Genomic DNA, 13566 nt, shown 5'->3' with positions numbered 1-13566 from the left:
ATTACTACCACTGATTTTGTACGAGGTTATCACAGAATTACCATATTTGCTCTGCAGAAGTTCAAGGAAAAAAAATGCAAGAATAAAGATAATTGTTAGTAAATTCCTCCTACTATATATGATTAATACTGCTTATTGTTAATGAAGCTTTTTAAATGGTAAGAACTTCCCATGGCCTGTGATAGGAGGGAGAGCATTCCGGAGGCTCGCAATGGTTCCTTTATGATGATAAGTCTCTTATTTCCCCTCAAGAGGCGTTAACGTTCTGACTGAAACCTGAGCTGTGCTCTAGTTATCAAAGATGATGCCAGTTTTGCCTGACAAAATGATTTAGAAATTCCCCACCACCAAGGCAACAATAATTTGGTCTTAGCTGAGGAACGTCTGCTAGTGGCAAAAGTCTCCAAGGGATTTTTTTTTTCCTACCCCCCTGTATCCATGTATCTTACTGTGAAACAAATTGAGCTCTGGCCTTGCCTGCTTAAATTTTACTGACCTCAGTAGAACAGCAACAAAAAAATTAACATATTGAATTTAATTTAATTTTAATTTTAAATTCATTAAAGTATTCAAATTGCTTTAAAATTACTGCTTATGAAAAGATCTTAAGTTACTAATGTTTTAATATGAGTAAAAACTATCGGCTTACTGTCTTTCTCTCCCTTTAAGAAATTGGAAGAACAGGACCGAAAAGCTCTAAATATTAAAGAACAATTACAGCGGGAACACCGCTACCTCAAACGCAGATTGGAGCAGCTATCCGTGCAGGGCATGGAGCGTATCCGCACTGACAGTATGGGATCAACAATATCCACTGACTCTGAACAAGGTAATTGAACGAGGGCTTCCCAAAGGGAGTTGCAGGAGCAGGAAGGAAAAGGGAAGTAGGGAAGCAAGAAAACATTACTTAGAACTAAAATCAAGCTTTCAACAAAACCCAGACAAAATTGCTCCATTATGCAACTTGCAGAATAAAGAACTACTGCGTCTTTTTTATATTCTTTGAAAAACGTCTTTTTTCTAATCAATTTTGAAGCTATTAATGCTGCATGTATTTTTAAAGCTATTTATACTGCATGTGTTTTTGCCAGTTTTTCAAACAATTACCATTTAATGTTCCAAAGTTTTAGTCTAATTATTGATAAGGCTGGCATAATATTTTCTTCTTGGGAAAAAAAAAATCTTATTGGTCTTAATTCATTTGTGTGGAAAAAAATTAATTCCACATAATTTATTGTGAAATTTCAAAATATTTTCTGTGTAGTGATCACCAAGTGGTCTCTACATTTGGTTCTCATTTAAGACAGAGCTCTTCACGCTGCCTGTCACCATTTCTCGTTTTCTCATTTGAAGTTTTCCTGTGCCTGAACCCTCGCACGGGCTGACTTTCTCAGGGCGTGTGGGGGATGAGTTGCCAGTCACGCTGCAGTTACTGGTGGACAGATGGCTACACCATGGTTGCTACTAGCCGACACCTGTATAGGTTGGAATTACCATGAATGGTGCTGCGGTATCGTGGCCTCTGAGCCTTGGGTTTTTTTAAGATCAGTGTCTACGCACAGGTTGGAACAGTTCTGGGACAGCATTTGGTATTGATGTCATGGAGTATATTTATGTGGATAAGGACAGAAGGGATTTTAATTCTCAGGTGGACAAGATGATCCTTTCCTCAGGAACTACTGTTCCGTTTCTTTTTTGTTAATTACCGAAAATGAAGTATGATTCAGGTTTCACCTGAAGGTTGGTTGACACAGGCAATACTGGCCCGTGATTCCTTGCTACAAGTGCTGCCTTTCTGAAAATGTGCCTTCTTATGTTTTCTTTAGAAGTAGACATTGAAGGAATGGAGTTTACTCCAGGTGAAATGGACAGTATTGGAAGTGCCAGTGATGCTGAAGACCACTACAGTTTGCAAAGCGGTTCGAGTGACGGAGGTTACACACATTCCCGCAGACTGAATGCCAGGCTCTCATAGTGCCTGAGTTACCCGTTCAACTCAGGACCATCTGACTGAAGCACTTATATATGAATATTCCAGAGGTGTCAACTGCCACTCTTCCGGGAAACCCCAACAACAGTACTCTGACATGGAGGTTTCTTACCCACGGTTCCCTGCACTGTAACCACAATATTAGATATTGTAAATCATGGGTTTGCTGCAGAGAACTGTGGTTAGGTACAGTTGTGACTTAAAGCTAGCTTGATGTAGCCATACTGCAAATTAAAGACAATAAATTATGTCATTCCATTCAAGAAGTATTAAATTCAAACTGTTGGAAGCATGGCGTAAGGGAGTTTGACAGTTATTTTGATTTTGCAGAAACCATTTTCAAACATGGAAGAATAGATGGAATCTAGAATGTGTTAGTGATTTGGAGATACAAAAACCTAAAACTACTTTTTGTGGTATTTTTTCATGAAAAAAACCCAAAACGTTTTGAATGCTGTATAGCAGGCTCTCTAGAATAAATTCTTTCAGCAGTTGTTTGGGTGAAGCAGGCAGATAAATCTTCAAATCTCAGATGATCTTTATAAAAGGTCATATATACAAGTCACTACTGTACTTCAAAACGGGGGAAAAGCCAGCTCTAATAATGACTTCATGTGGGATGATCTCAACTTTCTTTTGCTTTTTTGTATTCAGTATCCAACCAGCAGCAAATTGTTCTATCCATGTTAACGGGAGTAGTAGAAAGCAACACTGCAGTTTTAACCTGTTACCGTGGAATGGATGACATTTGAAGCATTTCAGTGGGGGTTTTTTGGTTGGTTTTTTTTTTTTTTTCATTTCTTTGTCTGAAGAATACGGAACTCAAGTGATCCAGTTTGTGATAGTTAATCTTTCCTTGCAAGGAAATGAAGTCTCTGTTTGCTTGTATGTTTTTTTTCCTTTCTTCTATTTACACATGTCAATACATTTTTATGGAAGGCATGGCTTAAAATTACAGTATTCAGCTAGAAGATAATTAATCTTTTTTTTCTTTTGCACACTATAATTGCATTTTCTATTCTTAAAAAAGTGCAAAAAATTTAAAATGTATGCTGTAAAACAGCAAAGTTTATTTAGTACTCATCAAGCTGTTCAGAACATATTTACCCAAATTGTAGCAATACTATGAAGATGTATTTTAATACAACTTCTGCTTAGTGAAGTCATTAGAGCTTGGCTTGCCGGGTAAGAAAAAAATGGACCAGTCTTTGCATTATCTGTTTAAAGAAGGTCTTTTAAAAAAATAAAAAGAAGAAAAAAAAAAAAGAAAAAAGAAAAAAAAGAAAAAAGCTATAAACACTTTTAGGGAAGTGATTTTAGCAAGTGTAGTCTATATTTCCTGTAAGAGATTTTGTATTATATTTTCCTAAATGTTCTCATTTACTTGTATAGGGAGGGGAATGGTACAGACCCAGACCAGAGTCTCAGGGACTCTTCACCTTTGTCATATTGTGCCTTGGTGACCATTTATGTATGCCTCTCCTTTTCATTGTTTAAAGGACAACTAAGCTTTGTTTCAAGACCCTCTGTTCAAATGGTCAGTTGTCCACCTCCTTACCGATGAAGCAGAGAGGTGTATTTATATCTCCACCCTCTCACAACTGATTCAGTGTGGCTTTAAGTAAAATCATGAAATTAGGTTTTGGTGCGAGGGTTAATTGTCTTTGTATAAAGCCCTCCCTTGGATTCTTCAGCACCCGAATCTATATTTTGTTACCTTATAAAGAAGTCAGGGTCTCTGTGAGACCAGCGCTCAGTGGCTAGGGAAACACAAACGTACTGTGTAAGGCTATGGGATGTCCAAGTGTGGTGCCATTTTTAGCATTCAGATACAAGACCTCATGACAGACTGACCATAATGATCAAAAACAAAGATTCAGTTGTTCTTTCAACATCTGACATACGTGTCCTCCCTTTGGCTCTTACAACACGGAGTAGAAATATGAATACATTTTGTGGCAGCTTACAGATCCTTGTTTGCACTCTCGCTTACTGCTTGGAACTTGCCAACAAGGAAAACGTGTATGTTTAATTTACATAACCTAATGGACGGCCACCCCTACTTTGGCTCTGGGGAGGGGCCTAAGGTTATAAACTCTGGCAGCTGAATAAGAAAACAATTAACCTTTTCTGTGATGCAGGTTTTGGTATTATGTTCTATACACCTTGCATATTACTAAAATCCTCATTGTTGGGGAAAGCACACAGCAATATACTCATTGTGTGTAGCTGACAAGCAGCAGAAATGACTAGCTCCTTTGGTGCATATGTAACTAATTTCCAAATCGTGGAAAAAAAAAAAAAAAGAGTTTACTTTAACACACGACTGTTAACAGGAAAAAAAAAAAGGCTAGTATATTGTTGCTGTTCATTTATTATATAATGAACACACTCATGAATTGTAAAGTGTTTCCTTTCATGACAAGCAGCTCTTGCACAGAACCTCCTAATGAAAAGAGATTTGAAACTTACAGAAGGAAAAACGAGATTTTAAATTGAACATTATTGTACCTTAGGTCGACCTGAAATTTTCCTTTTAAAGATGAATGTGCTAACTTAATGAGTTCTTCCACGCTGGGTATCCATGGCTTTGTAGATCTTATATTTTCAATAAAAATTACTCGAATAATCTTGAGTGGAAATAAAAAGGGTTTATTTGTTTTTACTTTTTCAGTTATTACAGCTGGGGGCTATTAGGCCGGTAAAGAAAAATGACACCGTACTGCCTGTGTCATTCTCCTTCAAGCGCAGCCCAGTTTAAGGTGGTATTTTCAGGCACAGCCCCCTTTTCTGCCGCTCGGACAGAAGCAGCCCAGCTGAAGGCAATGGCACAAGTGTTTCAAGCGTTGGCTTTGGCGGTGGGTTTGGGCGGCCACCTGCCCCCCCCGCGCAGTGCCGCAGTCCAGCCCTGCCCCGGCTGCACCGCGGTGACCGTCGGGGCTCTGACATCCCTTTAGCAACACGATTCACCCTGCTACCGAGCAGCCAGCACAGCACTACCTGTGGCAATAGCACCTTGGGATGCAAATAGTTTTTCTTTTTTTTTTTTTTTTTTTTAAAGCTGGCTATGGGTGCGTGTGCTTCGTGTGTGTGCACGCATGCATGCATCCGTGCACGCAACTGTACCTGTAATCACGACGTGACTGCAAAACGCATACTGCTTGCTGCGAGATTAAATGCTACCAGCCACCCTGGCAGCTCTGCCGTTTTTCTGTCATGACCGTGCTTTTGGCAGGTGAGGAGATACTGCTGCTAAGTTTATCTGTCTTCCCTGCAATTACCCCATGGGAAAAGAAGGAGTAGCGACAAGATTACAGGGTTGCTTGGTCTTTTCCTCTGGGGAAGAGGCTCTGGAGAGATGAAGTCATTGAGAAGTTCTTTTTATGGAGACGTAGAGGTTTGGCCCATTTCCTGGTGGGAGAAGAAAGGAAGGGTTTCCCCTGGCAGCACGCAGGTGTTGAGAGGATGCACGCCTCTCTGTGGTGCCTGGGTTAGCTCTTCCTCTAGCACCGTGGGTGCACTCTGCCTTCACAGGAGGGAGGCACAAAAAAACAGCTTAAAATTGTTAGCTTTTACTGCAGATTCTCCACTGCAATTCAGAATATGAATCTCCTTCACTCCCATCCTGTCCCTGCCCAGTTTGTACCCTCCCCGGTACAACCCGCTAAGGCTGGTAAATTTATTTATCTTCCAAAAAGCAGGGTTTGGACAGTAGAAACTCTACAGCCCACAGCCTGTATCCATCCTGCATCGTCTTATGCAAAAAACAAGTTCTTTTCAGAGTGAGTTTTATCAGAGTAAAGCAGGAATAAAAATGTCCCCCAAATTCCATGAGAAGGACAGTTTTTCATCCGGTGTTCACAGATGAGTTTCTATCCTAATTTCTTACTGTAAGATTTGGGGTGGAAAAAAAATAATTAGAATCTAATATAAGTTGCATCTAACTTAAAGAATTAAGACTTTTCCTGACCTTAAACAGTGTTATTTTTCTTGACATGGATGAGTATGTGTTCAGCTATACCACATGCAGTCTAATATCGTTTTGTATTAAAAAAAGAAGTTACTTCTGTTGATCTACAAATAAATTACTGCGACAAATACCAGTATTCTGAGCATCCGACTGTACACTCTGCGTAACCCATTTCAGTGGATGAACTTAAACGCCAGAAGAAGAGAAGTGGGAAACAGAAAGAGCAGAAGTTGTGTCTGCGTGAGCTCTGCCTGCAGACCTGCTCCCCTTCCGAGCCCCGGGGCCTGTTCAGCCGCAGGATGTACTTCTGCTTTTCTTGGAGGCACTTACAGCAGTCTCTGCTACTGTGACAAGTGATTATTTCACCCTTTTACCAACTTCATAGCGGACTGGTAGCTGTCGGTGACATTTTTCATCCTTGCAGATCAACCCTGTGGAAAAGAAACACATTTTTAAAAAGAATCACACTATCACAACTTTTAATCAAGGAATATTAAATTTATACACTTCTATTTTGTGATGGTGTTGATAAGGAAATGACTGCAATACAGATTACTCTTTCAGAAATCTGCTATTTATTTTTTTTACTACTAGAGGCCATTGGTTTTGCGTGTAGTAAGAGCCAGTAACAGTGTTGATATTCAATCCACTAACTTGCACTTTTCAAAATTGGTGGAAGGAGAATTGAATCCCTTTAGATACACTTTAAGGAAGAGCTGTACTCCCTACAAATACTAATGGGGCAAACACACTCTGAAATTAATTTCCCCAGCAATGAAATGAGCCAATTTGCTTAGTGACTGACTAAATGCACTGTTGTTAATTGGTAGCTGCAAAAGAAACATCCATGTCTGTTGCGTAACTACCTGGAATGAAATCGCAGGGGATACATGAACCAAAAAAGATCAGAAACCATTTGGTCACCTCGGCCGTTCTTTCTACCTGACGTATTGTCAATTAATGCCAGCAAAGGGGTCCTGGAAGGACACGGCCAGCCAGAGACTCGCCTGTTGGCAAAGACGGGTGAAGGCGCTGCAATTTCAGAATTCCTTCCTTCCATTTCGCACGAGAGCTGTAAAATGTAGCTACACACGACTTGTGTCATTGAAAGGGTCTGTGCAATACGGATTTTTAAGTGCACGTGAAGTGCTGACAGAGAGCCTTCTGCTGTTTACCGGCCAAATTGTTGCCTAAAGGTGTTAGGGAGTGGGTTCTGTGCCAGAGCCATTGGGTCCCAGAGCCAAAGGAACGGTTCACGGTCTGTGAGATGTATTATACTGTACAGATTCATTTGTTCGCACGTACATGGTGCTTGCTACGTTCTGTAGCACACAGAGTATTGTGTTGTATCATTATCTCGGCATAATATAAATACAGATTTTTATACCTTTTTGTTGTGGTTTTCATTTTTTTAAAAAAATTTTCATCATTTGTTTATTTTGTGTATAGCATTTCTTCTCTTTGCAAATCTTTCCATATAGGCTTAATGTCTATTTCACAAGGAATTCGCTGAGTTTTAGCAATTCAAATTAATAGTATGGTACGAAGGTTGGAGTGCTATTTAAACTAAAGTTCTTTTACGTATGTTGGCCTAATGCAATCCCAATAGTCATTATTTGTCTCTAACCATGGGTGCTGTATAAAGTTCCACTACTAGACTTCTGAAGACAAACCAACCTGTAAAACAAAGTGCAAATTGAAATGCATTAGTGTCTGTTTTAAGTAATTATACTTGAAATCATTCCAGCTCTGTACAAGACAGGGGAAAAAAAAAAGCATTAAAAGGCAGCCTACAAATTCTGCATGTGTATTTTGTCAAATATGAAAATCACATCAGAAGCGATGTACAGCCAGACAAAAATGAGCATTTTAGGTTGTTACTAGGAGAGATGAGAGGAGGGACAGAACTGAAAAGCTTTTGCAAATTGCATCGTTATACTCTCAACTGCAGTGCATGACAGCCACTGTTTCTTGTTTCAGTTTGTCAAGCACGTTGCACTTAAAATACAGTGATGTCTTAAAAATATAGAAATAGTAGTTTTAAGCTGAAATCATGGCAAGTAGCTTGTCGATACGTTTATGTTTGATTCAAATAAGCTGAGCTGCTGAATCAGTAAAAATATTCATGCCCAAAGCATAGGAAACTTTTTTTATTAAAACTTTCTTTGAAATTACCACTATCACAGAATAAGCATAAAATACAATCCAGCACACCACTAGCTTTTTATAACTTAATCTGCAACAGAAAAAAAGCTGTAATAAACATTTAGCAGTGCTGTATTGTGGGACAGCACCACTTTTCTTAGCACAAGAATGAATTGCATGGGTTAAGAGAACTATGACAGATGTTATGGCACTATTTTTGTAAATCCTGTACAGTTTATGACCTGTACAGCTTCTTTCCTGACATTTGTAATGCCTTATGGTTTGTTTATAAGAAAAGTAAGTTTCTTCATTTTGGTATTGATGGATGTTTCAAATTTAATATTAAAAATGCAGAAGCTTGCCTTGTCTATCAGGATGAAAATGTTTTGTCAAAGCCTATCTAAATGGAAGAGAGCCTTAAATTATAATTAAATTCGTGGTGATATAACCATCAGCTTCCTCTAGAAGGGGTAGTTCAAAGTGGTTTCAATGCCAAAGTTCTCAGATATTATTGTTTTAGAAACTGTGAATTACCCAGTGTTTTTAAGGACCGTGGCATGGCAAGAAAGGTATGGTCATGGTGTGACGGACTGCTGCCAGAAGAGCTGGGTTTGGAAGAGCAGAGATTGCTGCTGGTAGGAGGCTGATTTCCTTTTGCCTGCTATGATGTTATGCTCCCCAGGCTGAGGATGCAGCTCTGTAAAAGCCCCCCCCCGCGACCGCTTGCTCTCCTGAGTCACTGCTGTGCAAAGGCACCACTGCCTCACCGGTGATGAGCTGGCTGGAGTTTGCCAGGAGTGGGGGGGCAGAGCAAGGAAGCGGGTGGGGATCAGGCTGCTCCTTCGCAGTGCCTGCCGAGGCCCCCGCTGAGTCCCAGTGTACGTTCCCACACAAAGGTTCAGTTTCTTACGAACAGACCCCGTTTGCAGACAGCCCAGCTGATCAGCCCCGCTCAGGGTTTTCATCCAAAATAAGGTCAGAAGAATAAACAATTTTCTAGAAAAAATCATCACTTTGTGCGTCGTATGTCTAAATACACCAGGAGTGTTAGGCCAAACATGTAGGAGCTTCTTTGATATTTACGGCATTGAATCCAACAAAGCTGAAGAAAACTAATCACTTTGACCTGCTTTTCTGGGAATACAAGATCTCAGAATTAAATCTATATCTTCTCTGGAGAGAAGATAGACGTGCTTGGGAGAGAAAGCAAGCTGGTGCCAACTTTCTGTCTTCTGACTTTTTTATAATAAAAGTTCAGATGGCACTTCAAAAGCTGTACTTAATTCAGAATATAAATTTGCTTAAAGTAATGAATTACCTTTTAGGACAGGGTGTTTCCAAAGAGTGGTTGGTACTGCAGCAATCTGCAGCAGGGACCTCTCAGATCCTGCTGCTGCTATGAACAGATGTGCAGTATGATGCAAAATGAAAAAAGCTACACTGTTACAGTTCATCAGCTAAAAACTTATTTCCGTGTCTTGTTATTTCTTTTCACACAACAAAAGAAAACAAAATCCTAAAGTGGTCATAAACAAAACACTTTATAAGAGTTTTTCATCTGACAGATGTATCCCAGTGGGAAGGTTTACACTGGCCAGCTGCAATGCCTATGTGACAGCAACTGCGCTCCTCGCCTGTTTTTTACAGCCTGGGCCAATGGGTAACCGATAGCTTCTCTCTGAGGTATCAGGCACAACAATGTCTTATTTTGCAGTGGAACAAACGCAACATGGCATCGGTGGAATAGTGCAGAGCTTGCAGACATCCTTCCAGAAATGTCTACGTCTTAATCTGCTGGAATCCACCATAAAATGGCTTGTAAAGGCAATACGCTATCTAAGCAACCTCTCCGGTTCTTGGACACAGATGCAAAACAACTGCTCCTAGAATGGAAAAAAAGGGTAAGGTAAGCCTTTAATTATGTTTTGACTGAACACAACCAAGAAAAAAATGAATCAGAGAAAAACAATCTTGACCCATAAGGAGCTACAAAAGCAAACACTGAAGCACATGGGGCTGTGGTTGGGTGGGGAAAAGGGCTGTAAGAAATTTCGGAGATATGTTTGTAACATGTTTGTAGGGGAACGCTGCTGTTTAATCTCTGCCCTAAAAGCCAGTCGATGGTCTAACAAATGAAAATTTGTTTCACATTAGAGGCTTGTTCTTTCAAAATGACAAGTCTAAGTGCACAATGTTCTGACCTAAAATATTTCAATTCTAGCCTGAATTCCTATGCCAGCGGGGATTATGAGATCATGCTGTCTGTCAACTCCTCTTTCGTCCATCTGTTCCCCTCCTCCTTTCCTTGATAACTTTTGAACCTTCAGGCTAATTTTCACCAAATTTGACAAAGCAGAGATAGGATGGAGGCTGCAAAGATAATCCATGGTGAAAACTTTCATGAAAATTCCATGCCTGGGTAGAAAGAGAAATAAATTATTTCCTGCCCTGAATGTGCCCAAAAGCCGGCCCAATTGAGCTCTTGACTGTTTCAAGGGGTGGCCACTGGCCAGCACGTATGTAGCTCCAAACCAGCTACAGAATGAGTGTATAGACCTGCTTGCCCAGCTAAACAGATGGGGACATAGGTTTTGTGAAAGGCCATGAGGGAGGTGGGACATCGTATGCCTGTGAGTCTGGGAAGAGGGAGAGGAACCGGTCACACAGGGAACTGAAGGCATTAGTTGCAGCAATACAGATAGACAAAAGATAGGCAATCTTTTATCAGATGCGTCTTCTTTTGTCTAGGATGGGGACTTCAGTCACAAAGCTGAATTGCTCTCGGGACAGCAGAATTTTAGAAAGTTTTCTAGGTATTATTGACATTTATGATTTTTTTTTTAAAAAAAACAACAATACTGTGAAGCAGAAGCCTGCAAAATGCTACTGTAGGACAAGTTGATTTTAGTGCAAGTAACTGACTGAATTGAAACGGCATCGTCTTATGAAATAAGTTAGTGAATGCTTTTGTTCCTTCCCCGTCGGAAAGACGCAATGCACTCCATCTGCAAGACGATTTGAAAAGTTCAGCTATCCTAAATTGCAGCTGCATATCAGGCTGTAATCTGATGGGGAGGAATTCAACGCTACAGCTCTTTTTACCCATGAGAACTCACTGCCGGGTCAGGGTTTAATTTGAAAGTGTCTTGCACAGACATTATACCAGAAATCAACATACTGCACTTTGCAGGCGACACACGTGCTGATTTTGATCTGGAAAACCTCATGCAAGTTAGTCTTAGCTGTGCTGAGCTGCGAGGTTGCTCGTTTCCCTGTGTTGATTCATTTCAACAATTGCATTAAGTGAGATTAGAGAAGCTGCACATTTAGGATATGTAGTGGGAGGGCTCAGCCACCCACATACAGACTGGGTCAATGCCTCATCAGGGTGAAATGTAGAGATAACATTTCTGGATGCAATAAATGATCTCTTTCTAGAATAACTGGCCTTAGAAACCAGAAGAAAAAAAAATATGCCGTTCTGAATTTTGTCTTCAGCAATGCAGAGGATCTAATTCAAGAGCTATTAGTGGGTGAGCTGCTCCATAGTGGCAACCACAATATAATTAAGCTTAACACTGTAAGAAGACAGCAAGACAAATAAAGCAAACAGATACTCAGTTTTTTAAGAACACGACCTACGCAAAAATGGTGAAAAATGCCAGAAAACCTGAAATGAGCAGTTCAAAAGCAAGAAGCCTACGAACACCCAGAAGGCTTAAAAAATACTGTACTAGAAGCCCAGGTAAAATGTCTCCTAGGAACAGAAAACTGGCCCAAACCTCCCCCCTGCATGACGCAATGAGAAAGTTAAGGAGGCTGTCGCCAGGCAAGCAGGGAAGCCCAGAAAAACGTGGCAGGCAAAATGTAAACAGGAAACGAAGACAGCTAAACTGGAGGAGAGGCTGATCAAGGATGCTCGAGCTGTTTGTGAAAAGTTTACATGATGCTTGACTCAGAACCAGGCCTCACAACACAGAAGAGGTCCCGCAATCCTCGCCAAAAGCTTTCTAGTAGCTCCATGAACAGAGGCAGCCAAAATGCCAGGAAAGCAGGGAGCATCATAAGGGAGGGCATTGGAAACAAGGATTTTGCAGAAAACTTTGGTGCACTGACAGCTTGAAGTCTGCGTGCCATGTCTGCACCTTAAGCCAGGCACAGAGATGTTATGAGACAGAGAGGAGAACTGAAATCACGGAGGGAACAGAGCACTTGCTTTACAAGAGTCCAAATTTTGGAACTCTCCAGACTGGAGATGACAAAACTTAAAGGAAACGTACCGGTGGTTTCTCAGTTGGCTACAAAGGCCGCAGATAACATAAACGCAAAGGAGGTATTCACCAAATCTTGCAATGCTGCAGCTGAGGGTCATTTGGTGAGATTAGGAGGTGGGTTAAAAAACAATTAGGGAAGTGCTTTTTTTAAGCAGCAGGTAGTGAAGTTCTGGAATTTGTTCCTTATGAAGTTCTACAGGTACCAGCAGGTTCAAAATGGGATTGGATAAATTAGTGGACATAAGGTCCATGACAAAATATTAAAAGGCCTAGTCTGGGATGACTCAATAAGACAGCAACTGTGGACAGAAGGGCGGGTGGCCACCATGAGCCCCGTCTCTCAGCTTGGGAAAGGCTGGGGGACACACAGGCCCGAGGCCCACTTTCGGTCATAGCTGAGCAACTTCAAACTGCCGTCAGGTCTCCCTCATCCACTCTCACAGGCTGAGCGCAACGGCCCCCAGAACGACCACAGGCCGGAGCGGAGGGGCGGGCGCGACCCCGCTGAGCAGAGGGTTCGCGCCCGCGGCCCGAGGGGCAGACCGGCAAGGCAGGCCCCGTTCCCTGTGGGTGCGGAAGGACGGGGGCGGGAAGGGTGGAGGTGCGCTCGCGCAGGCGCAGTCGGCCGTGGCGGCTGTGGTGAGGCCGCGCGAGACTTAGCGCGTGGCGGGCGTTTCGAGCCGTTGGCGCTCTAACGGCCGGCGGGCCCCGCCCCCCCCCTCCTCCCACCTCCGCGCGTGGCGGGGGCGCTGCCCACGCGCTTCCTCCGGCTTCCCGCCATTTTCTCCCCTCCCCTCAGCGGCTGAGGCAGAGCGCCGTGGTGAGTACGGGGCGGTGTGGGGTCGGGGCTGGCTTGTATCGGGAGGGGGACGAGGTGCCACGGCGTCCCCTTTCCCTCCGTCTCCTCGTCCTGCCCTGCCTGGGGTTGACGCTCAGCCGGGATCCCTCGGGGCTCTGTGGGCAGTGGCTGCCCCCCCCCGAGTTGAGACCTGGCCGGTGGGTGTTTAAGCTTGTCGGCGCTGTGAGGAAGCCCCTGAGGCGTCCACTCGTGCGACGTGTGGTGATCGGGCATTCTCTTGCTGGGGACGGGGATCGTGGGGAGCTGCCTCAGGGGTCCGAAGATATTATTTGTGGTGGTTGGTGGCGGCTTGAGCCGCAGCGTCAGCCTGCCTTAATCATCTGCGTAC

At 42.4% G+C, this 13566-nt stretch overlaps 1 protein-coding gene across 2 annotated transcripts in view; it reads left to right on the top strand.

Moving 5' to 3' along the window:
- The window catches only part of MXD4 (MAX dimerization protein 4), a 44767-nt gene extending 36406 nt beyond the window's left edge, over nucleotides 1-8361 (top strand). Inside the window, exons 5-6 of one of the 2 annotated variants that reach the window (XM_063337155.1) lie at nucleotides 670-829; nucleotides 1827-8361. In XM_063337155.1, the coding sequence (XP_063193225.1) occupies nucleotides 670-829; nucleotides 1827-1975 (309 nt within the window). In that variant the 3' untranslated portion in view covers nucleotides 1976-8361. The remainder of the gene's footprint in view (nucleotides 1-669; nucleotides 830-1826) is intronic. The other variant, XM_063337154.1, reaches the window with a different exon arrangement.
- Nucleotides 8362-13566: the final 5205 nt, after the last annotated feature.

Source organism: Chroicocephalus ridibundus, chromosome 5 (assembly GCF_963924245.1).
Source record: "Chroicocephalus ridibundus chromosome 5, bChrRid1.1, whole genome shotgun sequence".
Classification (NCBI taxonomy): Eukaryota; Metazoa; Chordata; class Aves; order Charadriiformes; family Laridae; genus Chroicocephalus; species Chroicocephalus ridibundus.
Note: the sequence above shows the minus strand (reverse complement) of the source record. Positions and strands in the feature narration are given on the sequence as shown.